General features: G+C 47.5%; 10 protein-coding genes across 10 annotated transcripts; 2 read left to right on the plus strand and 8 right to left on the minus strand.

Moving 5' to 3' along the window:
* Window positions 1–395: 395 nt before the first annotated feature.
* On the minus strand, window positions 396–4,682 carry NUP170 (Nup170p; the record flags this gene model as incomplete). The annotated part of the gene is made up of 1 exon (NM_210606.1): window positions 396–4,682. One exon carries the CDS (start codon window positions 4,680–4,682, stop codon window positions 396–398), a length of 4,287 nt encoding a protein of 1,428 aa, NP_985252.1.
* An 841-nt stretch (window positions 4,683–5,523) lies between these two features.
* AGOS_AER398W (SCF ubiquitin ligase complex subunit GRR1) lies at window positions 5,524–8,976 on the plus strand (the record flags this gene model as incomplete). The annotated part of the gene is made up of 1 exon (NM_210607.1): window positions 5,524–8,976. The coding sequence occupies one exon, from the start codon at window positions 5,524–5,526 to the stop codon at window positions 8,974–8,976; it is 3,453 nt and encodes a 1,150-aa protein (NP_985253.1).
* Window positions 8,977–9,162: 186 nt separating this feature from the next.
* On the minus strand, window positions 9,163–11,742 carry BIR1 (survivin; the record flags this gene model as incomplete). Its single annotated transcript, NM_210608.2, has 1 exon — window positions 9,163–11,742. The coding sequence occupies one exon, from the start codon at window positions 11,740–11,742 to the stop codon at window positions 9,163–9,165; it is 2,580 nt and encodes an 859-aa protein (NP_985254.2).
* Window positions 11,743–12,206: 464 nt separating this feature from the next.
* TIF5 (translation initiation factor eIF5) lies at window positions 12,207–13,412 on the minus strand (the record flags this gene model as incomplete). The annotated part of the gene is made up of 1 exon (NM_210609.2): window positions 12,207–13,412. One exon carries the CDS (start codon window positions 13,410–13,412, stop codon window positions 12,207–12,209), a length of 1,206 nt encoding a protein of 401 aa, NP_985255.2.
* A 1,141-nt stretch (window positions 13,413–14,553) lies between these two features.
* Window positions 14,554–15,495, plus strand: YPR1 (trifunctional aldehyde reductase/carbonyl reductase (NADPH)/glucose 1-dehydrogenase (NADP(+)) YPR1; the record flags this gene model as incomplete). Its single annotated transcript, NM_210610.1, has 1 exon — window positions 14,554–15,495. The coding sequence occupies one exon, from the start codon at window positions 14,554–14,556 to the stop codon at window positions 15,493–15,495; it is 942 nt and encodes a 313-aa protein (NP_985256.1).
* A 91-nt stretch (window positions 15,496–15,586) lies between these two features.
* XRS2 (Xrs2p) lies at window positions 15,587–18,196 on the minus strand (the record flags this gene model as incomplete). Its single annotated transcript, NM_210611.1, has 1 exon — window positions 15,587–18,196. The coding sequence occupies one exon, from the start codon at window positions 18,194–18,196 to the stop codon at window positions 15,587–15,589; it is 2,610 nt and encodes an 869-aa protein (NP_985257.1).
* Window positions 18,197–18,408: 212 nt separating this feature from the next.
* AGOS_AER403C (AER403Cp) lies at window positions 18,409–19,851 on the minus strand (the record flags this gene model as incomplete). The annotated part of the gene is made up of 1 exon (NM_210612.2): window positions 18,409–19,851. The coding sequence occupies one exon, from the start codon at window positions 19,849–19,851 to the stop codon at window positions 18,409–18,411; it is 1,443 nt and encodes a 480-aa protein (NP_985258.2).
* A 209-nt stretch (window positions 19,852–20,060) lies between these two features.
* On the minus strand, window positions 20,061–21,221 carry DXO1 (Dxo1p; the record flags this gene model as incomplete). Its single annotated transcript, NM_210613.2, has 1 exon — window positions 20,061–21,221. One exon carries the CDS (start codon window positions 21,219–21,221, stop codon window positions 20,061–20,063), a length of 1,161 nt encoding a protein of 386 aa, NP_985259.2.
* Window positions 21,222–21,438: 217 nt separating this feature from the next.
* On the minus strand, window positions 21,439–23,187 carry SAM3 (bifunctional polyamine/amino acid permease SAM3; the record flags this gene model as incomplete). Its single annotated transcript, NM_210614.2, has 1 exon — window positions 21,439–23,187. One exon carries the CDS (start codon window positions 23,185–23,187, stop codon window positions 21,439–21,441), a length of 1,749 nt encoding a protein of 582 aa, NP_985260.2.
* Window positions 23,188–23,619: 432 nt separating this feature from the next.
* On the minus strand, window positions 23,620–25,338 carry TCM62 (Tcm62p; the record flags this gene model as incomplete). Its single annotated transcript, NM_210615.1, has 1 exon — window positions 23,620–25,338. The coding sequence occupies one exon, from the start codon at window positions 25,336–25,338 to the stop codon at window positions 23,620–23,622; it is 1,719 nt and encodes a 572-aa protein (NP_985261.1).
* Between the last annotated feature and the right edge of the window lie 107 nt (window positions 25,339–25,445).

Raw genomic sequence — 25,445 nt, forward strand, 5'->3', positions numbered from 1 at the left:
TCTATGCGATCTAGATATCAACCATGCTGCTGAGAGATGGCTCTGGCTGTTCTTCCGCCCAGTTGCAGTTTTAACTCAACAAATCTTGACTGGTTTTCCGACGGCATTGGGATGCGTGTGACTAAGTAGTCCCTATAGTCTATTTGGCCGATTATATCCATATCTTATATGTGTATAAAAATATTTCTATATATCCAAGTGTTCCACTTTGTGTATCACAGAGCTTTCCTTGTGCTACCTGCATCGCAACTTTTCTTGCTTGAAGTCCAAGTTATACTTACCTGGCTAACGAGGGTCAGAAAGTCAGTTCTAATCATACAAGGTCTACTTATGTAACTCATACATTGGCCTTTGATGAGTTTAAAGGATGTGAAAGGGATGAGATAATGGCCACCCTAGATGCTGTTGCCGGTGCGTTTCATGTATTTGTCAATTGGGTCGGTCTCTATGCTATATTCGTCCAGATTCCGCAAGTCATCATATGTAATAATGTCCCTCAATTTCCTATCAGACTGGTACCAATATTTGATCAACCAGGCAATCTCCCGCTTGTAAACCGTATTTACAGATTCAGAAGTTTCGATCAAGTCTTTTAGCACGTAGTAGAGTTTATCATATGACACACCTGCGGAGGTGAAAATGGAGGCAATAGAGCCGGCTTCAATATGTTCGTTTGGCAAGCATTCGTAAAATAAGTTCGAAATCACTGGAAGTAAATCAGCAATCGGGAATACGAACTCACTGGTGCGGACGCTTTTGCCCGTCTTAACAACCACGCTCGAGAGAAGGTTAATGAAATTTGTGCTGTCCTCAATACCACCAGATGACTTCAATTCGCTCTTCATTGAATCAAAAAGTTCATTCCATTTAGACATAATTTCTTCGTGGTTTCTGAAGTCAGAGATCTTGAATATAGTTAGGCAAATTTCATAGTAGCCAAGAGGGTCTGCAAAGTCATTAAATAGATCGCTAACCGGCAATATCTTGCCATCCAGTTGTTTGACCAATCCCTTTCTTGTGTCATCGCTTAACCTTGAGTCATTTGTTACAAGAGCCAGCAACTCATCTTGAATCACAGCAACATCAAACAATTCCTGGATCATGCTAGACAGCTGTATCATCTGATGTCTTTGGTTTGGGGGGCAAACACCATTGCAGTATCCATTGGCTCTTGAGAGGTACTCGATTCTGGTGTGCAAATTCATATCGAAATCAGAGTACGATAAAGAATACAATATTTGCGCAGCTACTAGGAAATTCGACCGCTTTGAATGATAAACCCAGAGTAAATTCGACAAATCCAACGAAGAAACGGATTTCTCTTGCAAGTAAGGTAGTATAAAATCAGTATCCAATTGAAGAAGCTTTTGCTGGCTATTCTGGGAAACAAGCCAATCGTACAGTTGATAGTGAAACAATTTATCATCATATGACAATGCAGTATGATAACTTTCTTCACGCAACTTCGCAAATTCTGTTTCAGTATAATCTTTACCCTTAGCCGGGTTCGAAGTGGTACCTGAAGCTAAGTCATCAATCTTTATCAACGTTTGAAACACCAAGTCATAAATGCACACTCGTTTATCAAAATATTTTTTCTTTTCATCATGTTCAAGATACCCATCAGAGACATACTGGTAGGCAAGTTTACCCTTGTCAGTTAGGTTAGCAATATTCAACAGGAATTCAATGGTCTTAGGGAAGTAGTTCAATTCCAACATAATGGCAACAGCCTCTTTTAGCTTATCAATTGAAATATCATCGACAATCTTTTCAAATAAACGCGTTGCATTAGTCAAGTGGTAGTTCAAGGTATCAAAGTCCCGTAAGCCGACTTCTTTCGCCTTCCTCAAATGTTCGACAGCACGGAAACCCAAGACATCGCTGCTGGAACAAAATGATCCGCAACGCTCCTGTAAAGCAGTCGCAATATACTCAATGAATCCACCCCTCGAAATATTACGGTTTATGATCGAGGAAAGTATTTCGCGGACAAGTCTCTTAGACTGATCGTTTGGGGCAAAAATATCCTTGAACTTGAGTTTGGTCAAATCGGATTGAACATCCAGACTCAAGAATTTCATAATATCTTTGAATGCAAGATATTGACCTTCATATCCCTCTATCTCACTTTCTTCAAAGAGAACATTTAGGAAAGATAATGCTTCCTTGATCGACTGGACTAATCTAATCATTGCATTAATTGCAATGCTCTCCGCTTGGTAGGCAACTTCTTCAGAACGGTCAACCGCTTTCCCGGTTGTAATACCTGTCGCCGTAATAGTTGTAATGGAGGTTCCATAGGTCATGAAAAACTCATTCAATATCATGATGGATGATAGATAGTATTCCAAGTCGGTCTTAGAGATAGAAACCATGGATATTAAATCGCCATTTGATACCGAATCTCTGAGTATAGAACCTGAATAGTCATACCTTGCTGTCTCCTTGACCAGAAAGATATTTTTATTCCAAATATCTCTGAAAAGCCTGGTAATCAACAACGCAATGCCATAAAATCTGGGAGATAAGACGACATCGTCAAGATTATAATTGCCATTATTAGAATTTGCCGGAGCAATCGAATTCGTCTTCTGAGGTGTGGCAGTCAAGGCATGTTTGTTTAACAAAGACGAGACAGCAGAAGCGGCATAGTTATTATACCTGGGCTTTATTTCCACAACATTGGGTATACCGACAGTGAAGAATGTCAACGCGCTGGACCTTAAAGATTCAGCCCTATTGAACTTGCACGTTACAAACAATGCAGAAGAGCAAGCTTCAGCCAATCCATAGTTCAAAACAAATGGTAAGGGGTTGTCAATCAGTGATTCAAAGACTTGATCTGGCGTACGGTACCGATATATTTCAACTGAGGTATTCGTTAGAACAGCTACCTTCAGTGGTTCCACGCTATATTGCGTTGCAAATATGTTTGCGTACCCTTCTGGCTTATCAGTGGCATTAAAGAGCGCGCTAATGGGGACTATCTCTTTTACTGGGCCAGTGGTCTCCAAGAAGGAAGCATTCTCAATATATTTTCCGTGGTTTTTCAGGATGCCATAATCTGGTACACTCACAAACAATTTATGTTGCACTGGGTGAGATGCAGGGGTATTAGTATTTGAATCATGTGGTGATTGTCCGGATGGGGTGCGCTTCACAACCGCAGAGAAAAATATCCCAGGGGATATAATTGTCGAAGCAGAACTCGTTTCGAGTAGGACTGAAGATTTCTTCTGATACTTAAGCTGAATGGATTCAGTGGAGTTCAGTGATGAGTAGAATGGAATTGTTTTTATTTGTTGTTGTTGTTGCTGTTGTAATTCCTGCTCGATAGCTTCTGGCGTAACCGAACTTGGAGGAAATTTGATGGACTCCAAAGTCAAGGCCTCTATATTGCTAGTGCTTAAAGAGCCATTGAAGTAGAGACGTACACCGCCAACAGTGATAGCAACTAAAAATAGATTGTTGCTCTCACTCTGAGAAACTACCGCGATCTTAGATATCCTCAAATAACTGGCGCCAAGGATAGCCGCGCCCTTTGCGGTTGTTGTACCAATGATGCGCCTGATATATGCGGGCTCAATGCTAACAGGCCCATCAAGAGACTTGTTATTAATTTTGTAAGCTCTGATAACGGATTTTGAAGACAGAGAGTAAAGTACCCCCCTGGATTGGTCGATCGCTAGCTGCACAATGCACTCCTGTGAAAACTTCGACTCCTCTTCAAAAAAAGAGCGCAGAAGACCGCTCCCAGGTATACGTGATATGATGTTGCTTGGCAAAAGACTGGATATGGCCATCTGTGTCAAGCACACTTTGTTGCACTTACTATTGAACCAATCCTCTGAGCTAGAATACTGTAGCTCCCAGATATTCGTCCCATTTATCTTACCCGTGAAAAATATCTGTCCCGTCTTCTCATATGATATAATGTTCGATACGTCAAGGCCATTGACAGACACAGACATGCCCGTATTGAAGACGTTCAGTTCTCCCAACTCCCGCTGGTATGACACTGCAAGCAGATACACATCGAATGGTGTCGCTATAAGCAGCACGTAGTTCACAGAACCGACAAACACCCCAGGCTTCGGGCGGACCAAGCTCACTTTCAGGATGGTATGCTTAATGTCGTCAATAGACTGGAAGTCTGACGGGTCCTTAATACTCCACAGGATCAATTTGTTGTCAATTATGATCCAACACCGGTCCAGTTCCGGAAATATCCCAACATCGTTGCGGATCTCAGCCTTGGACACCTCCTGCAGAATCTCGTCGGGGATGTTCACTACGTTGATACGCTCAAACGGCGTCAGCGCACCCAGCCCGCCTAGCTCCTTCGAAAAATTGTAGTTGACACCGTTGTTGTAGTAAGAGCGCTCGTCCAGCACGAGCGTCGACGTGTCGCGCCGCTGCAGGTGATTGATGTACTGCGACGCCAGCTCCAGGGGCCCCATGCTGCCAAGCCCGCTCACACGCACGTGCTCGTTCGCAGTGCCCATGCTCATCGGGTTGTACGTCGACAGTTGGAACTGACTCGTAGCCGATGCAGGCACAACTCGCGTCTTCGCGCCGCCGCCCTCAGCCAGCTCCGTGCTCTCCGCCGGCCCGCCGTTGGCCACCAGCGCGCCCGCATATCCCACATTGCTCTTCAGCGGCGTAGAGAATATCGACATCGCGCAATCAGTGCCCAATCCTCGTCTCCTCGCTAGTCTTAGCTCACAGGCCTTCTTCTCACTAGGCTACACTAGCTGCTGCCGCCATATGCACGTACACTCTCCTGTTGTTTACGCCGTGGAAAATTTTGGCTTCACCATATCCGGGTAACATTTATACGAGCCGGGTAATACCGATACCGGGTAACACACTTTCAGCTGACAACCTGGGCCTAGTATGCCCTGGATTGCTCACCCACAGCACGTCAGGTCCTCAAAATACGCTTGCTTGGGCCCACCGCTACCGCCGCGGCCCATGTGTGGCTCGTTCCGGCGCTTGGCGTCGCATATTCGTGTGTGGTGATCTTGGTTCCACAAAAGATCTTAAAAGCTGGCCTCCGCAGATAGACCTTCTGCGCAGAGGCTGGAAACCTCAACTAGCAAGTCGCCACCCGAATCAGATAAGCACTAGAGTCGTTCCAGTAACAGAGGAAGCGATCAAGGAAGATAGTAGAAGAGGACACTGCTGCCAGGCTTGATCGGACAGAGGGTTTAGCTTTCTGTTGAATTTTAGAGTTTCGGGGCTTTGTTTACTTCGTTTCATTCTTTCGTGTAAAGAAGCTGTTTGCAGGCTGCCATCATTTGCCAGTCGCCAGGTAGGGTATTGCAGGGCGACGGAGTCGGTGAAACAGAGCAGGACCGAGAACGCCGATAGACAGGCGTTTGTTTGTAAGCGGTGAGAGCTGAAGCAGGTCAAGAGGCCGGCTTGGGCAGGTTGTGCGGCGGCGGCAGAGCACAGCAGGGCATCCGAAGAAGGCGGAGCGTGCGGACAGGAGCGCAGGCGCGCGAACAGGGGGGTGTGATGACGAGCGAGACGAACAACAACAACGCGGCGAGCTCGAACGGCGGGCAGCTACCGCCATCGGGGCTTCCGGCGAGCTGGTTTACGACGCCCATTCCTGCGCGCTCGACCACAGACAGACAGCAGTACTCCCAGGAGTTTCGCGAGCGTGTTTCGCGGGTGACGCAGCGCGGCCAGAACTATGTGTCGCAGCTTAACGAACCGGGCCGTGACTGGCCGCGCAGCTTTGTGGGCCAGAACACCAGGTTTTTCCAGCAAGCTGCCACGCCATCTAGAAACACAATTTCATTAGCGGGGGCAGGATTGGAGAGTGGGGTGGGTATTGCGCGGCCCGCTGGAGGAAACAGCAATTTTATGCCAGCGAACATGGTGGACGCGGATAATGACGTAGATTTACTACACGATGAGCAAGTTATGTCTTATTTGCCGCCTTCTGCAGAGGAGCGGCGGCTTTTCGAGTCCTTCCAGGCGGAGGCACGTTCGGTGTTCAGGCGGTCCATAGAAACGATTGGGAGACGAAAATCACTACTACTGCAGTCATTCGAGGCAGATAACCTCAAGCTTCAACAACTACAGTCAGGACAAGTACAGTGGAGTGGGGATGCGAATGACCCAGAGTCCGAGAACAGATACATTAGTCGTTTGTCGAAAGTGCAGCGGATTAGGTTACGTGCCGTGGAAATGGAAACCTTGAATATGCAGCGTCTACGGGGCAACTTTCAGGTCACAATGCAACAATTTAAGATCGAAGTACAAAGATATCTGGTAGCAAAAGCCAGGGGTGAGTATCTGCGGAATCCAGTGGAATATTTTAAGCCGCAGTTAATTGACTGGGATCCTCACAAAAATATGGGAATAAAAATTGCATTGATGGAAAACCATATGGATGAATCAGACTGGGACCGTTTGAGGCTGATGGTTGAGTCTGATCCGCCCGAGAATACCAACACGCGTCCGCGTGCTCAGGCTCAACACATCCACGAAAGCATAGTACGGGCACCATTTACGAATGGTTATAATAATATTAATATTAACAGTAGGGTTGCAACTACTGCCATATCCACAACAACTAACCTATCATTCCCATACATATTCCCATTGCAGGAACTACCTCAGGAGATACTTTCTCTTGTTTTAGAAATGGTGGGACAGAAAACCGATATTGTACTGTTGTTGACTGTTTGCAAGGCCTGGGCCGCTATCATTGTTAAGCTTCTATATTATAGACCGCATATCAATAAAAAGCCGCAGCTTGATTTGTTCATGAACACTATGAGGAAACCCGCATCTGAGCTGGTCTTTGACTATAGGCCCATGATTAAACGTCTTAACTTCTCATTTGTGGGTGATTATATGACGGATGCGCAATTGTTACACTTTGTCGGGTGTCCAAATCTAGAGAGGTTGACTTTAGTATTTTGCAAACAGGTCACCACAAAATCTATTGCAAAGGTGCTAAAGGGCTGCAGGTTCTTGCAAAGCGTCGATATCACCGGCGTGCGAGAGGTTGGTAACGAACTATTCAATGTTTTATCCACAGATTGTAAAAGAATCCAGGGATTGTACGTACCTCGTGCTGATCTGGTATCATGTGAAGCCATAGAGCAGTTTGTGGAAAATGCGCCGATGTTAAAACGGGTGAAGATAACATTTAATAAAAACATTACTAATAACTTGTTGATTAAAATGGCACATTCATGTCCACTTTTAGTCGAGGTAGATTTAACCTCGACCCCACAAATAAACAATGACAGTATTGTCACCTTAATGACGGAATTACCCCAGTTGCGAGAGTTCAGATTGACTCAGAATATGTTGTTAAGCGATGCATTTGCTACACAGTTGGCATTGAATGTCACTAGTCTACCAGCTTTAAGGCTTGTTGATTTATCTGCTTGTGAAAGCATTACTGACAAAACGGTTGTTAAGTTAGTGCAATTGGCTCCAAAGCTACGAAACGTTTATTTGGGTAAATGCAGCAGGATTACTGATAATTCTTTGATTGCATTGTCCAAGTTGGGAAAAAACCTACAAACTGTTCATTTTGGCCATTGTTTCAATATCACGGATGAGGGAGTAAAGGTTTTGATCCAGAATTGTCCCAGAATCCAGTACGTGGACTTTGCTTGTTGTACAAACTTGACCAATCATACTTTATATGAATTGGGGGACTTAACAAAACTAAAAAGAATAGGGTTGGTGAAATGTTCTCAGATGACAGATGAGGGTTTATTAAATATGATTGCTTTGCGTGGTAGGAATGACACATTGGAAAGAGTTCACCTATCATATTGTACTAATTTGACTATTTATCCAATATATGAGTTGGTAATGGCTTGTCCAAAGCTCTCTCATTTGTCATTGACTGCGGTACCTTCTTTTCTCAGGCCAGATATCACACAATTTTGCAGACCTCCTCCTAGTGAATTTACCGTTAACCAACGTCAAATATTTTGTGTGTTTTCTGGCAAAGGTGTGCAAAAGCTCCGTCATCACTTAATGAGTATGACTAGGCCCACAGACGGACCAACTACTAAGGTCAGGAAGATACTAATTGAGTTTTTGATAGCTAGAGGTTTATTCAAGCCCAATGAAAATGAGGAAGAAGCACTAAAAAGGATAGCTGACGATATTAACCAAGAAAGTGCCGCCCTAATGACTGCATCTAGTATGTTTAACGCCGCAAATGAACCCTTTCAGAGTATCAATTTTGAAAGGATAGATGAACTGTTCACCTTCCTAAAGAGAGTTCCACAAGACGATTCTGTTAGTAGCGAGGACCTCGCTGAACTAATGCCATTGGTAGACGAATCCTTCTGTGAGGAACCATTCAGAAGCGAATGGCGCGATCATGATGGAATAGTAGCACCAAGGGCTTCAAATGATTTGAACAGTGAATTAGCAGATATTGTCAGAAAGTTTCACGCGTTGAATGATCGCATTGCGGACTTCGAAGTAAATGTTTCCAGTATTATCAGAATTCAGTTTCAGTATACGGGATCTATGCTAGCTGAAATGTCACACATCTACATGCTGTTAGTTGATTTGAATCGTACTATTTGTGATATACAAAAGAGGATCTATGAAATTAACAATCCAAGGGATGTGAAGGCTATCACAATCTGGCGAATGCTTTGGACACCAAGGTTTGAAGAAATGTTGAGAAAATACAAGTTGGATACGGTTGTACTAAGATTGTATCTAAAGAACAATGTGGCTGTTTTGACCAGACAAAGGGAGGTTGCCCTCTTGAGAGCACGCACATTGTGGGATACCGAGCAGTCCGGTCTGGTTCAAGGCAACGGTGCGGTAAATGGAAATACAGTAGCAAGCGACCCATCCGTAGTTGCAGCACGTCAACTATTCCCGCAGTTCCAAATTCCAGTATTCAGACCGACACAAGATGGTCCGCCACCTGATCAAGATGACGATGAAGTGTTGGAGGAGTCATGATAACTACCAATGGCATTTATTTCTATACTCTTATTTCACTTCATTTCTTTTAATGTTTAATAGTATCATTGCATATATCATACATACATACAGACGTTTAAAACAGGTTTTTAAACTAATGATACTCATTACTGTTACAACGCAGTGTGTCCTATGGTGCACATCCGTATTCACAAATCAGTCCAGTCAAAACTTGATACCAAAACGATTAGCAAGTTCTAAAAGCACCTTACTATCGCTGATATTTCTAATGATGCGTTCTGAGGCCTCAAATTGCCCAACCAAGAGTGTCCTCTTTTTTTCAAGTTCCTTCAAATATTCTACCTTCAACTGGGAAACCTTCAGATCCAACCATTGGATAAAAGTCATGTCTAATTCCTGGTTTGGCATCTGCTGGATGAAATATGTGATGTTTCCATCGATATCCCTCTTTAGAGTAGCTTCATTCACATTCATGTAACGCAGTAGATCGTGCAGAAAGCCACTGAGCATTCTTCTATCCTCATCCAATTTATTAAACTCAATATTTGGAAGCGCGCGCCAAACAGGCAGCTCATTAATCGGTTCAGGTGTTGAGTTTCTGGAAGGAGGATGTTCAGGTTCCAGCTCTAGTTCGCTATTCCGGTGTGAGGTATGATTCTGTGGGGTGCCATGGTCTCCTAATTGGAGTCTATCCAAAGCTAGTATGTTCTGCTCTGTGTACAAAGTTCCAATTTTAGGAGAAGAAACCGCGGCAGGGGTCACATGGGCTCCGGTTATTAGCTGTGAAGCATGCTTTGATGTCCGGGTCGGACTTTGAGGGAGAGGAGTTTCTGGAGGAGACTTGGAATTTCTTTCAGAAACATCATCGATCACAAAATTATGCAGTTGCTGGCGGGGCCTAAGCTTCGGGGAACATCGGGGACTACATAGAGGAGTGGAGTAAGTTGAGCGGACAGAATTTTGCTCATCATCTTCATCATCTTCATCATCGCTTAGTTGAATATCAATGTCAATTTCATCAAGCTTACTTCGTAACTTGTTAATGGATGAATGCCTGGGAGATTTAGAGATTGCTTGCAGTGATTGAGTTGTATTCTTCAGAATTCCCAAGATACCAACTGATTTTTTTACGCGAGGAGCCGAAGGTTCCTTACTATCCCGCTGCGGTGACTTGAATGCATCAGGAGGAATAACAAATGCACTATTTCCGTGGCTGCTGAACTCAAAAACATCGTAGCTGTCATCCAAAATATTATTCTTGTGATTTCCCCTGCAGCTGGCAACTGGCGAGGGAGATTGCTTCTTTTTGTTAAAGTTCAATACAACACTCTTTCTATTTTCAGATTGGAAAGAGTGGTGTTCTTGATTATTTTCCTCTCCTTTTGAAAGATCATCCGCTAATGTAACAGTCATTGTTTTCTTGAGACGCCTCTTGCGTCTTGGAGATTGTGTGGTATTTTCCTGAGTAGTGGTCTCGTGTGGACGAGCAGAAATTTCCTTAGAACTCTGTACTATTATTCCCTCATTGGAAGTGCTGCTCGAAGCGCGCGGCTGCATAACGTTACCACGACGAGAGAAAGTCGGTTCGCTATCACTGCTCCGCGAGTCATAGTCCGAGTCATCAGGAAGCGTGGTTATGGAGCTCCGTAAGTCCTCTATATCACTATTCTCTGCAGAATCGCGTTTATGGCGCTGCGCATCCAGAGTTTCCCTGGTGCGAAGATTGGAATGGGAGTAAGCACCAAGAGTTCTAACTTTCGTAGGTGAGCTAACTAACACGGGGCGATTACTTGGCGAGCGGCTCGAACCATGGTCATAGCCTCTAACAGGGACTTCTATGGAGTCTTTGCTAAGGTCGTCAGGGTTGCTATGATTCTTCAGCCGTTCAGAATCGGGGTCGAAACTGCGATCGCTGCTGAGGTAAGCGCTGCTATTTGGATACCTCTTAGCTAAAGTAGATGGAGGACCAGCCTCGTATGAGGCTACAGGATGTGCCAATGCTGGCACAGTTATGACACTGTGATGGGTAGCAGATACACCCTTCGTGCCCATCTCTGGCTGAGGCAGCAGTTGCGACACCACGACAGAATCGTTCATCTCAGCACCCTCCGTAACTTCCGTGTTATGGGATGCATTTTCAGCTGACACAGGCAAACCTGCAGATTTCCTGGGCCGACCAGGGCCCCTCTTTGCTGAGGCAGGGTTTTCAAGCTCTATACTGATTATTCTCTTGCGTGGCCGCCCGGGTCCCCGCTTTGGCGAGGAGTCGCTTCCCCCACCAGACTGCTCAGTTGGCGTCTTACGCGGCCGGCCTGGTTTCCGCTTCACCGGCGTCCCTGCTGCACCAGCCTCCAGCTCCACTGGTACCTTGCGAGGCCTCCCCGGGCCCCTCTTGACTAACACCGGCTCGCCAGTCGCGCTCGCCGCTGCAGACTCCGCCTCGTCCTGCTTGTGCTCCATCACATCCACCTTCGCCACGCCGTCAGTACTTGCATCCTTGCGTGGCCGCCCGCGCGGCCTCTTCACCTTCAGCTCTTCCACAGGGTGGATCCGCGGCCGCCCGCGCGGTCTTTTCGCCCCAACCCCACTGCTGCCCGTCTCACCACCCTCGCTGCGCCGAAGCCCCGACAGCATCTTCTGCACATCCGGTCCCTCCCGTGCATCCGGCTCCGTCGTAGTTTTCCTTGGCCTCCCGCGTTTCTTTACCGCAGTTGCTTGCGTCTCCGTGCTGGCAGCCCGTGTGGCGGATTCACCATGCTTCGTATCCAAGCCTTTTTGCTGCATCGCGCCGCTAGAATCCAACTTACGCACAAACGTGTTCGTGACCGACGCCCTGATCTTTGCCAAGACCCTTCACTATCCTCCTTGAAGCTATCGGATTCCTTCAAATGTGGTTTGTTATTATGGTAACACGATAATTTTCGTGAAAGCCACGCCCCATGGAGGAATAAGATTATTTAAGGACCTAAGTGAAGACACCTTTTTTAGCGTCGGTTAATCTGAGCCAGTACGATAGTCAATAGCCGGGACTAGTATGCGATTGGTGATCTCTGATAGCAATGGCGTTATCTGCAATGTCGAAAAAGGCATTGCACAAGGCAGGACGCACAAAATGGCATCGCGATGCGACGGAGATTGTGATTTTTGTATGTAAATGTAAAGCGACGAAGAGACACAGACGGCGTTTGATATATGTATATAAGGTCAAAATAATGTACATAGTGAGCGGGAATGCGAGTACCACGGAATCAGTCGCTGTCTTCGTCGTCACTCTCGGCGTTTTCCAACCAGGTGATGAATGGTTTTGCTGCGCGGCGGACCTTCTTGGAAACCTCCTTTGGCACGAACTTCTTCGAGCACTTGCGGCCAAAGTCGATGATTTGCTCCTCGGAGATGATGTCCTGGTTGTACAGCTGCAGCAGAACCTTGGGCAGGACGGGGATAAGGTCGGGGTGGTCAAGGCCGAGGAAGCGCTCCAGACCGCCCAAGAACTGCTTCTCGAAGTCGTCGGAGACAAAGAGCTTCTGGAACAGGGCGGCATGTGTACTGATCTGGTCGACGATGTTCTCATCGAATAGTGCCTGGGCGAGCACGCAGGCGATCTTGGGCTCCTGCAGCAGCTCTAGCTCAGCAGCTTTCTTGTAAATGGCGACGTCGTTGGGCAGCTCGTCGTCGGAGTCGCCGCCGGCAAGGACCCACTCGCCAAACTCGTCCAGGGTGGAGAACTTGGATACGTTGCCGTCCTCGCCCTGGAGCTCCAGGGCACGCGCGCGCACCGCCTCCTCCGAGACGTCCACCGCCCAGTCGTCGTCCTTGACCTCGATCTGTTGCAACGTGGACGCCGCGGCGTTGATCTGGCGGGCCAGCTCGTCGTCGTCGGAGAAGTCGCCCTCTTCGTCCCCCGCATCAGCCTGCGACTTGCCCTGTGCAATGTCGGAAATGGAGACACCGCCACCGCGGACGTTCGCAGACGCGGTCGCCGCCTTCTTTTTCTTCTTGGATCCGTCCTTCATCGACTCTGGCGGGTTCTTGAGGATGAACGACGACAACTTGTGGCGTAGGTCCATCGGCGTCCGCTGCCCACAGGCCTTACAATCGCGGACTAGGTCGTCTTCCTTCGTGATGTTGATCTCAGTCTCAGGGTTCTTGCAGCTGCCGCACAGCACGAACTTGGTGATGAACCCGTCCAGCACGTCCTGGAGCTTGGATGGCTGGTGCGCACCGTTCACCAGGTACCGGTCCTTGTCCACCGCAATCGATGTCTGGGCACCTAGCTCGAACCCGAAGTACTTGATGATGTACGCCACTGGCCGGTTAAGGGCACGCGCAACGTCTGCCGCATTCAGGACCGCTGTCTTGATACCGTTACCCTTACCTTCCACCTTTGCCTGCAGTGGAGGCATCTTGTAACGGTAGAAGGGGTCATTATTGTCTCTGCAAATGTTGATGGACATCTTGCCGGTTCTTCCTGTAACTAGTTGCCCTTACCAATGCCTGTTCCAGCGGTACTGAGCTCTTCAGTCCCGAGCTCTTGCCTCGCGCCAAAATATAAAAATTTTCAGCACCACGTACTCCGTGATCATCACGTGCTGATGAGCGTAGGAAAGGATCTTACAACTCCCAAGCCTATTGCCCAAGATATTACAAGCGTTTGAGTAGCAGGCCTACATGTGATGATGCTACTGCTGCCTCTTCAACCCCGATATCTATCGTAAACTCGCCTACTCCGATGATACGGGATCTTTCATTATTGCAATCACGGGCGTTTTATTGTAATGTGATGTACGGGTATGTGGCCATACCCGGAGGTCGGAGCGTAACCGTAATTGAGAGGGAATACTGACTAATAATGCTAGTAAGCTGGAATAGTCTTGCGGATTACAGCAGGTTCTGTGTGGGATAAATGGACACGGATAGTGAGGAGCCGTCGTCCAGCCTTGAGATATCCCATCAGAATTTGATTTCGAGCCAATAATGCCTCAGGTTCAGAACCACAGCAGCCATGAGTCTGTCGAGAGACCACCGTATTTCTGCTCATCAAATGAGGACATTCGGGCTCATGAGTAAGTATGGAGTGTCATCAGACAGACTAAATGTGTGGTTGTATTAATAGTGCATATCTTAATTGTAGTAGCAAGCATATCGAGTCACGTGTGATCCGATGCCATCGATCGGTAACGGTCTTAGTAGCGGAGAGTTCTCGAAAAGTCACGTGGGCGATCAAACCCTTGCAACGGATCACCAGCATGGTACGGGACACTTTCTAAACAAGGTAATGATCCCCACACCCAGCGGCATAGTTCAAAGGGAGTCACGGCGAATGGGCGTCATAGGGGCGACCAAGTAGAGCGTTCTTGTATTTGCGCACACGCAATCGTCAGTCAAAATTCTACGGTCGTCCGCGATGTTCTGCAGTTCCCCTAGGGTCAAAGAATAGCGTGCTTACTAAGGGAGTCGCCCGTTATGCTCGACGCCCGTTGAAAGACGCAGCCGTTAGCCGAAGGGGCAGATAAGAATCGTATATAAGGGCGGCAGTAAAAGTTAGTTGTATCTGTTCAACGTTCACAGAACTGCGCGAATTAGAACAGTTTCAACATGTCCACCAAAGCCACCCTAAAAGCGTCTACGGACACCGTTACCCTAAACACTGGGGCCAAGATCCCACTATTTGGGCTTGGCACCTGGCAGTCGACAGACGATGATGCGAGCAGCGCGGTGGCTGCCGCCCTCAAGCACGGCTACAAGCACATCGACACTGCCTCATTCTATAAGAACGAAGAGTTGGTCGGCAAGGCCGTCAAGGAGTCGGGTATCCCACGTGAAGAGCTTTTCATCACCACCAAGGTGTGGAATGATCAGCAGCGGGATCCTGCTGGCGCCCTAGACCTATCTTTGAAGAAGTTGGGTACTGAGTACGTCGACTTGTTGTTGATGCACTGGCCTGTTCCATTCAAGGAACCGGAAAACAGTACTCTGGACGCATACAAGGTTCCTCGCGGACCAGATGGTAAGGTGACGCGCGACGAGGAGTGGGACTTTGTCAAGACGTGGCACTTGATGCAGAAGTTGCTAGGCACCGGAAAGGTCAAGGCCATTGGTGTTTCGAACTTCTCCATCAACAATTTAGAAGAGCTACTGAATGCCGAGGGCACCACAGTCGTACCAGCCGTCAACCAGGTGGAGCTACATATCCGTTTGCCTCAGTTGGAGCTTGTGGAGTATTGTCAGAAGAAGGGTATCGTTGTTGAGGCATATTCGCCTTTGGGCTCATCCTCTGCTCCATTGCTAAAGGACGCTACTGTGAACAAGGTTGCGGAAAAGTACGGGGTCACTCCAGCTCACGTCTTGCTAAATTACGTTGCGAACCGTGGTATTGTTGTGTTGCCTAAGTCTGTGAAAGAGAGCCGTATCATCTCTAACTTTGAATACTTCAAAATGGATGAGGAAGATATCAAACTGCTTAACGACATTCACAAAAAGGAAGGTGTTCAAAGATTTGTTGATCCAGATTTTAGTCCCTTCCCACTCTTCCAATAGACGGGCGGGGCGCGACTTGGTCCCGTAGTTTGGCAACTGATAGCTTGAGTAAGTCAATAATATACTATATAAACTTTTATGTGTAAAATGTTCATCGTGCGCGTTTAAATGCGAACGTTGGTTCGCCGTCTTCATCGCTGTCTGCTGCGGCCGCGGATGGTCTGGGAGCATGTTTTCGACGAGTGTGTCGTGGCTCAGCCGTATCGGGTTCCGCAGGTTTAGTAGTAGCATGTCTCTCCCTTGAGACTCTCTGGGCAATGCTTGTATCAGCCATTCCGTCGCCATCTTCGTTTTCGTCATCTACCACAAATAAAGTGTTATCATGTGTCAGGTTTGGAGCTGGTGACGCTGTAGGAGAATTTGTGTCCTCGCGGGAACGGGAACTAAAATTGAAGATTGGCTCAGGGCCTGCGTTATCATTTCCTAGTAATGCATGGTTCGAAAATAAACTTCCAGGAGCCGGATGGTCCTTTCCGCGGTTACTTGCAAGGTCGTTCGAGAGGCCACTTGTAGAAGTAGAACGAGAAATATTGTCCTTCTGTCGTGGAGGCGCACCATCTTCAAATAACGTCCGGCTCTGAAGATCAGTTTCATAAAGTTCCAATGGGAGATATTTTCTGTTACTGATCGCGGTAGCATTCCTTGTTTCAGGCGAATTCTTGCGATTCATATATTTGGGCCACACCTTCTTAAAATTCTTGTAGTTCTTCCGTGCAAAGGTTAATGGCGACGAACCAACTGTATCTACAGTATGTTGTTGCCTGAGCATATCTACTGGCTGGACAATCGCTAACGATTTAAGTTGCCTTATAGCATCTTCGGTTAATTCCTCGGGGCCCAGTTCTACTATTGTGGTTCTTATGCGGTTGACTTCACGTTCCTTTATTTGTTTGATAGCATCAACTATGTTTTGTTCCGGTACAGCAGGAGCCTGCCGACGTTTACAACTATTCACAGGCTTTTCTGAACTTGTTCTCTTTCGGCTCTTAATGGATTCCTCATCTAAGGAATTAAGTTTTGATCTGGTTAGTTCCTCCCGATACTCTTCGCTACTTCCCGACATCACTTCCGAGTACAGGTCTGTTTCTTGCATTCTAGGTTTTTTAGAAGGTGGCTGCTCATCTAAGGATTTCCATTGCTTATTGAGGATATCTCCATTACCTACTCCGGCCGGTAGGGGTTCGTAGGGATATCCAGGGCTCGGCTGCCTCTTCCTTGAGTTCGATTCTATACTCCCCTTCTGTGAAGTGCCATTAAATGCCCCAATGGGGTCGGGGGTTTTTTTAGCTTGTGATTCACGAACTGGGATAATTTCCTGCTCAGTGGGCGATACTTTCGCGCTCGAAATAGTTGGATCATCGAAAGCTTTTTGCAATTGAGAGGTCATTAAATTCCCTAGCGGTTCAACCTTTGGACGCCTCCTCTTTTTCGGGCTTTGGGTCGCGGGTAACGATTGGACATCGTTTGGACTTCCATAATGAGTATCTGCTCCTAAGCTCATGCTTTCTTGTTTAACAAGGTCAGCTGTACCACCTATCGAGCTATTCTGCCGCGATAGACCACCTGCAAAAAATGACAAACTATCCAGAGGCTGAGGTTTCTTGAGCCGTTTCCTTGTTTTGTCTTTACGCGGTAAATCCTTGATAGTCGTATTTCCCAATGAGATGGGTGATAAAGATTCTTGTTTCATTTCTTGTGTTTGAGATATAGTAGATGGCACTGGTTCCACTAATTTCATCATAGTGGGTGGCCTCTTACTTAGCAACTGAGCAAGCTTATCGTACAGTATGGCTTTCGTTAGTTCATGGACAGTAAACAACTGTATACCATGCGAGTGCAAGACCTCACAATATCGTGTATCGTCAACTTTCTTTACCTCTGCAGATATCCCATGATCATATTTCAATGCAAGAGCTCCATTAATAGGTATTGTCTTGAGACATGCGCTCAAGTCATTAATGTCATGGCAAAAATGCACCGTTCCACCTCCTATCTCCAATGTATATTTTAGCATTTCAAAATCATGTTTTCTGTTTACTATAAAGTGCAACCCATTCAGGTCTGCGGCTTTCTTAGTAAAGCCTCTAAAGGCGTAATGCTGCTCTTGTATACTGCGTAGCTGTGGGTCAAAATCGGTAACAGGCTGTCGAAGAAGAGCGGTAAATTGTTTCAGAAATTCGAGATGCAATATTGGTATGCCTTTAACAAGTGCAAACAAATACTTTTCGTAATCTTGGTCATCTTCATGGGGTCTAATAATATGATGTGTAGTGGCCTTCGAAAAAGAGGTCACCACTCGTATTCCTAACCCTTTAATTACCTCAAGCAAAGCAGGGTCTTCTTGTAACAAAGTATTCGGGACCTTGAACTCCCATTGAGCCCACTCCAATATGCATTGGACGGAATGTGATCCCACTTCCAGAATAACAGGGCTCTGAGATGGTCCAAACGGTAACACCGATCCCTTAGATGCATCTTCGCCACCAACTTTCAGCTGAGATCCCAATAGCAGAATATTGACATGGTCGTCTATTACCTCTAGTCGGAGATGTGTTCTTGATACACCTTTTTCCTCTATAACTAGTGTACTTTTGCTTGCTCTTCCTACGATAAACTCTCTCTCTGGACACAAAGCGCAGGAGATATTCTGCAGTGCACCAAGCTGACCGCTCTTTTGATAGTTACATTTGAAAACCCACATATGCCTTTGTGTTCCATATACACATCCAACTCTTCCCCATTTATGCGATGTGTGGAAAGGGGGAACTTCTGCCGTAGCTTGAGGTTGATTAATTTTGTCTCAGTCCGAGCAATCGGTGAACAAAAGCGAACCTCACATGCTGAAATAGAATCAAGGCAGAGGCAGCAAGAGCCGAAAATTATATACATTGAATTATAAATATAATCATGTATTCAGCGGTATGCAATGGCGACCCCGAAAGAAAACCCGGGCTTAGCCAAATCCACTGGTCTGCTGGTCAAAGGGAGTGCATAAGTAAGGTCCAAATTTGCTATAGGTGATTCGTAGACTAAAGAGAGCCCAGTGGCGGCTGCGACATCTTCTGGGATCTGGCGCCTAAAGTGGAAAACATCACCGGCATTGAAGAAGGCTTGTAGCCTCAAAGGCGAGTCCAGCGGCGTGCCTGGTAAGTGGACAGACGACTTTAAGGAAAGTCTGTAGAATAAGTCACCTCCTCTACTTCCGACAGAGTTCCGATGAAATCCCTTCAAAGATGACAGCCCGCCCAGGTAAAATTGGTCCATGATATGGACCATTGGCTTCGCAGCTTGCTTCGTGGATATAAGGGAACCACATGATAAGTCGAGTGAAGTTGTAACAAGGTTACGGAGGAATGAAACATGCTTTTCATAGGTCACTAAAAACTTATTGAAGGTCTCCTCCTGCGGGGTACCGGCAACTGTTTGACTTAAAACTAGTTCGTTAACAGCATTGAACTTCATACCTTGCACGGGAAAGGTACCTATGAGCTTCCGATTACTGTGGAGAAACTGGGTGACAAAACTGGTCTTGAGAGAAGAGTCCGCCCAGGCCGAAACATGGTAGGATGCCCGATCCAACTGGATACCATCCAAGTTCCGGCCAACGATGGAAACCCCCGCAAATGCAGTGGGGCTGTATAACCTCTTCGAAAGCCATTGTTTCTGAATACCAATGTTAAAGCCGATCTGCCTTTGCTTGTGCTGGTCATCCTCATTGATCCAAGGCTGATTATAGAGGTCTAGCATGGCATAATTAACGTCAAATACGGCTTTTATGGATGGGTTGTTCTGAAAGGGCACCAAACATCTCAAGTCAACCAGTTTGTCGTCAAGTTTCCCACTAAATGGGGTGTAATTGACATCAGCTTGTAGGGAAAACACTTCTGCAAGGCCAAATTTGTTCACCGATGCTAATCGCCCTCCTGCCGAGGCATAGCTATCGCGAGTGGTCGTAACCAGCGAGAGACGCTGGTAGGGCGCAGGAAGAACTTTCACCAATGCCTTGACTGGTAACGGCAATTCAATATCGTATTCCTTAGGCGCAATGTTACTTAGGAACTGATTCACAAGCCGAGACTTGTCATGGTCTAGCGTGATACTGATGTCCTGGTAGAGCCCCGTATACATGAGGTTCTTTTCGATTGTCTCCAAAGATGCCAGTGTCGAGCTCAAACTCTGCAGCGGCTTGGCAAGAACCGGGCTCAAGATGGACTTGAGAACTCCATCTGAAAGTGGGTAGTCCTTACCATCCTCCACCTGCACGGAAGTGATGTACAATGGCTTAGTCTGTGACTTCCCTAGTTGGTCAGTTGGGGGGTAAGTTGAAAGCGGTAGGTTGGCCATGGGATCCATCATAGTTCAATATTTCCTTCTGACGAATAGACGGTAACTTGGGCTATATGGAACGCTAATGCTCGTCGAGCGCTTCCCTTCCTTAGGGAGAAGGAATCATGTTATAACTTGCAACAGAAGTCGCACTGTATCTGAAATCGGCCTTGTAATATCACGTGATACGCTGTGAATGACAGTATTGATGTTTTAGGTACAAATTATACGTACGATACCTATGCCCATTGGCCCAAAAGCTCCGAATAATCCACTACTGTAGGCCTTATTTTCATTTGTAAGTTCTTGTCTATCTCTACCAGAAATGATTGAGGCGACGATGAGGTTGCGTCTACCAGGGAAGATAACCTTTCGCAGATTTCACGTATGGCGTAATGTGTCCAGTCTTTGGCAACTTCAGGATTAAAGTTAAAGTAAGATGGATGACTGCGCGTACGATCCCTTATATAGAGTTTTTCTGCGATCTGATCTACGCTATAAGGGACGACTGTTTTCAGCACATGGGTTGATGGGTCTCTGAACCCTACTAGAATATCAGTGGATGGGAGCAGCGCTGTTTGTGCCCATATTTTAAGCAGTTTGCTCAGGTGCCGGACATTTCGTACATTGAAGTCCACAGAGGATTTTATTTCAGTATACTTCTGGCGTTTTGGATTGTATGCGTCCATTTCGCACTGAAGCAGAATTGTGATGTCTGGTTCCAATTTAGCCTCAATAAATGAGTAAAAGCTACCCCGTTCGGTCCCGCTGGTTGCAGTTAACAGTCGCTCAAGCTCAAAACCAGTATAGCATATCTTTCTGGTGGCACTTGATGGGGAATTTATACCTGTAGGTCTCTGGGACGGGGCCAGAGTAATGACAAATAGCCCACGATGTGCGGTGAATACAAGCCGACACCTCTCGTTACCAAAGGGGATCATAAGTATATCAAGTATATGATGCCGCGGAGAAACTATTGTGAATTTCGAACGCGAAGCGTAATTAACTTCATTGTCTGCTTCCCATTTAGCAATAAACTTGAGCAGACCGTGGAGACAATGAAGCTCCTCGCTGGTGACTGGATGAAATGTTTCGCTTCCAACAGAGAGATCAGAGCCCACATACCCGATTAACTTCGACTTCGAACGGTGAGAAATATATTCACATATCTCATCATTTAAAAGGGGCAGGTTTTTTTTGTCATCCAGGTCATATACCAAGCCCTGTCGAAAGGCAGTGCCAACCTCGCGACTTTCAGAGAAGATACGAATCGACCTTTCCTTACCGCGTCGTGTGATAGGACCATGGGGGAATTTCTTCATGTTAACATTGACGATGAGATCCTTCTCCAGTGTAAGATGGCGCATTTTCCCAGCAAGGGTAGAGATGTCGTCAGCCATGGCGGTGCGGCGGGAGTGGTGATAGAAAATGCAGCGATACGAACGCTAAATTTTTAATCTTAACCTAGACGAGATGTTAAAATTTCAAATGATAGGTTGGCATTAATATAAAATTTAATATACAGTTAACCAGTTGCAGCCACCCAAGGCTTTATCTATGGAGCCTAAATTATGAGGTAGGCTCTGCAACCAATTAGAGTTTTATTGGATGGGGCGTCTAGCACCAAAATCTATATGCCCTGTAGTACCAGGGGCTTGACGCAATCCTGGCCCTAGAAACTATCAGTTCGTGCTTCATCATTTCGAGGTCCTCTGGCTTCCTCCCTGTGTTGAGATCCAAGTCGCGCGCTGGGATCAGCCACGTTTTCCAATCACGTCTGTATAGTCTGTGGCAGAAGTAGAATATTATCAACAGCGGAATGGACATGCAATTCTGAAAGAAGGTCTCCACATCACCATCTTTTACAGAGACGTATATTTCTCCACATATCAGGAGGAAGTTTAGCAGGGTCCCGATGACTCCGGACCACTTACCAAGCATGGACTGGTAGGCTATTTCCTCAGTAGGGAACCCCTGTACCTTTAGAGCACGTCTGTATCTCAGCTGCGAGACGCAAATGCAGAACCAGACGAAGAATGCAGCAATGGAACAGAGGGCGAAGAGCCAGTTGAACACGTCCTTCACCTTGGTAGTCTCTACCAGAAAAGCCAGTAACCCGAATACTGCACACACACCGATGCCGACGAGCGGTCTTCCTTTCTTGTCAATATAGCCAAATATTTCAGGAAGCTGGCCACAAGCACCGAGTGACTGAATCACACGAGATGCAGCATACACGCACGAGTTACAGACAGAGAGCACTGCTGCAACAATCACCGCGTTCATGAAGTGGCTCACATTAGTGCCAAAGGAGCCAGTGTTCGATAGCGCAATCACGAAAGGTGATGCTCTAATGCTTTCGCCATCCAAGGCAGGAGACGTGTACGGTACCAGACATCCGATAACAATGACGGTGGAAATGTAGAAGATGGCGATTCTCCAGAAAGTGCCCTTGGCTGCTCTGGAGATGGACTCAATCTTGCGTGATTCGTTGGCTGTTAGCAAAACCAACTCGGCGCCGCCGAATGTGAATGCTGCAGACACAAATGTCTGGCACAGGCTGCTGAAGAACGGAGGCCGGAACGCACCTGGGTCGTGCCAGTACTTCCCTCCCAGATAACCTTCTTTGTTATTGGGCCCTCCGCCGCAGATGATCACAATGCCAATGATAAGGAATATAATGATCGCCAAAACTTTGATGATAGAAAGCCAGAACTCCGACTCCGCAAAGCCACGTACAGCGAAAAGGTTAAGACCAATAACCAGTAGATAGCCGATCAACACCCATACAGCAGGCGGTATATCCTCATTCCAGTAACCAATGGTCATAGCTAATCCCACCAGCTCGTTTGGAAAAGATATCAGCCACGATAGCGCATACGCACAAGACACGGTGAAGCCCAGCGATGGCTCGATGAAACGCGACACATGGGAGGAAAACGAGCCCGACACCGGATATTGGCACGACAGCTCTGCTGCCGACTGAATCACACAGAAGATGGACACACCCACAATCAGAAAACCGATCAGAAGGGTACCCGGGCCGCTCTGCAAAGACTGGCCAATGCCGATGAATAGACCTGTACCTAGGGTCCCACCAATGGATATCATCGTCAAGTGACGTTGCGAGAGAGCCTTCTGGTACGGCTGATGCGCCAAGAGATAGTTGCTCCGCTCGTACTCTGTCAGCACAGAGAGGTCCACATCGTCTGGCAGCACTGGTTCGTGGCGCTTGAACGACGCCAACGCCCGTTTGAACGCCCCGCCCTTCGAGCTGGTCGCCTGCGCATACCCCTGCTTGTGCAGCGATGTCGACGACAGCGAGCCTGTTTCTTTCGCAGACTCCATCTCCTTGAGGTTCGCCATTGCTGCCTCGCTCTATAAAATTCGCTGTGACACTTCCGTATATATGCCTGCAGGACCGTCCGTTTTGACGTTCCTGCAATTAAATATCTACTGACATTTGCACGCCTAGATAATTATAACTAGTGCTGGAAAATGTACGTCGTCGGAGGATGCCGTTGCTTTTCTTTTCGTGATGGCCCTGCCTATCGCAGGCGCCGACATTCGCTAGCGTTGTCCGCCCGGCTCTATATCCCCGCCCGGGAAATGTAGGGCCCACTGTTTCATGCACAGGTCCAACAGGACATACTGTCACGGTAAAAAGCCTCGGCGAAAAAAGCCACACCTGCCCACATTCTGCTTTGCTGTGGAAACAACAACACAGCGCAGGCTGCGATTTTTCCAGGCCCAAGAGTGGATCTGCCACAGCTAATGGTACATGTGGCAAGGTTAAAGCTACGTAGAGGAGGTTCCAGCCTGTTTTGGGGGCCTGTCTAGCACGCGTGCAACCAGACGTGAACAAGAAGCTGCGGCTGTGACAAACGAGGTCACGTGAGTAAGTGTCCGATCCAGTGCGCGCCAAGGCTCGAGAAAGCCGTTGGCCCGTACGTCAGTGCGGGCGGGTAGATAGGCGGAGAAAAAATCCGGGTCAGTCACCGTGTCTGCAACGGCCCTCGGCGCTAGGGTGGCGCTAGGCAAGAGTGCTCGCGAGGCCTGGTCAAGCGGTAGCAGCAGTGCATCGCGTGCCGCACAGGCCCCAGGGCGGTTGGGAGAGGGGTTCAGTAGTGCCGCAGCCTTGGCAAGTGCAACGCCGTGAGCCGGGACAAAGCCGCTGGCCAGACCGTGGCAAAGTTGCACGTTGAGTAGCGTGTCTAGCGCTGCTCGCCGCTGATCGATTTCCAGTTCTGACGGTGCACCCACGCGCACCGTCAAAGTAGTGCGTAGAGCGGGGTCCGATATACTGCGGACTCCAGGGTTGTGTAGAAAAGATTCTCCGGTAGTAGCTTTAAGGGAAGCAACAGAGCCGTAGTAGTCTGCAGCGGTGTGGCGGCTGGGCAGCTGAGCGCTAAATGCCGGAGAATAGATGCTTCCCACACCATGCGGCAGCCCTAAAAACTCAAGCAGAGAGTGGTTCTCCTGAATGGTGAGACCAAGGTGATCTGCTGCTGAGTACTTTAGGATTACGGCAGCCGCGGGGTTGTCCTTGCGACGGTGCTTGTTATTGTGGATGGTGATATAGGAGAGAGCGTCGCCTAGAACCTCTCCTGTCACGAATAGAAGAAGCGGACGGCCTAGATGCGCGGCGTAATGTAAGGTAGGAAGAATAGAGGATGGCTCGCGGAGGGTGCCGTCATAGACGAGCACCATGCAGGGCTGGTTGATGGAGACCAGCTTTCTGGTGGGCAACTCGAGCGAACGGAGGTAGGCTTCGCTCCGGTCCCACACGCCACAGGGGTACTTCCAGCCCTCGGATTTTTCAATCTCGTCACTCATAGTGTTGCCGCGCACGACACGCACAATGTCGTCGGAATGTAATTTGTAGTCTAATGCCTTCAATACACGCTTGGCCGTCACGCCATCATCACGATCGAAAGCTAGCTGATCAACCAGCGCCTCTATATCGGCAGGGCTACTCAATATGACCTTTTGTTCTGCCAGGATGCGCCGTGCCTCGTCTAGTGTGCCGGTAATATCCGTAAGTGTTTCCCGGGATGGGAACCGATTGTACGCCTGCAGCAGCGCAAGCGCTAGGGTGGTGCCTGTGGGACTCAGTTCTCCCTCGGCGCAATCCAGAAATAGCTCGAGACCAATCTTGCCAAGTTTTTGGCGCGGGTCCAGTTGCAACGTATGATTCAAGATCTGATCTTTTTGTAGATCAGTCATAAGCTCCTTGGTGATCTTATCCAGCCTCGTGGTATCGCGAGACGTAACAAATGTGGGCAATCTCTTGTATTTGGACTCAAAGAGCAAAGTTCTGCTGTGACTACTATTGTTTAGTACCTTGTCCAGCAATCGGAGGTGGTAAAGCAAGCCATCACGTGTAGCAGCATCTTGTGCATTGTAAACTGGTGTATATAACGTCTTAACCCCTCTAACCGAACTCCTAAGCATTACGTGCATAATCCGACTACCTCCAAGGTGCAAACGCTGCGGATCGCTGGGAAGAGCGCACATCCCATGATATTTTTTTTCAATGTCTTAAACAATCTCGATCGAGCGAAAGAAAGCTATAAGCAAGTAAAGCTTTCCAGCCGAACTCATTTTAGATATACTATGTAAAA

Source organism: Eremothecium gossypii, chromosome V (genome assembly GCF_000091025.4).
Source record: "Eremothecium gossypii ATCC 10895 chromosome V, complete sequence".
Taxonomy (NCBI): domain Eukaryota; kingdom Fungi; phylum Ascomycota; class Saccharomycetes; order Saccharomycetales; family Saccharomycetaceae; genus Eremothecium; species Eremothecium gossypii.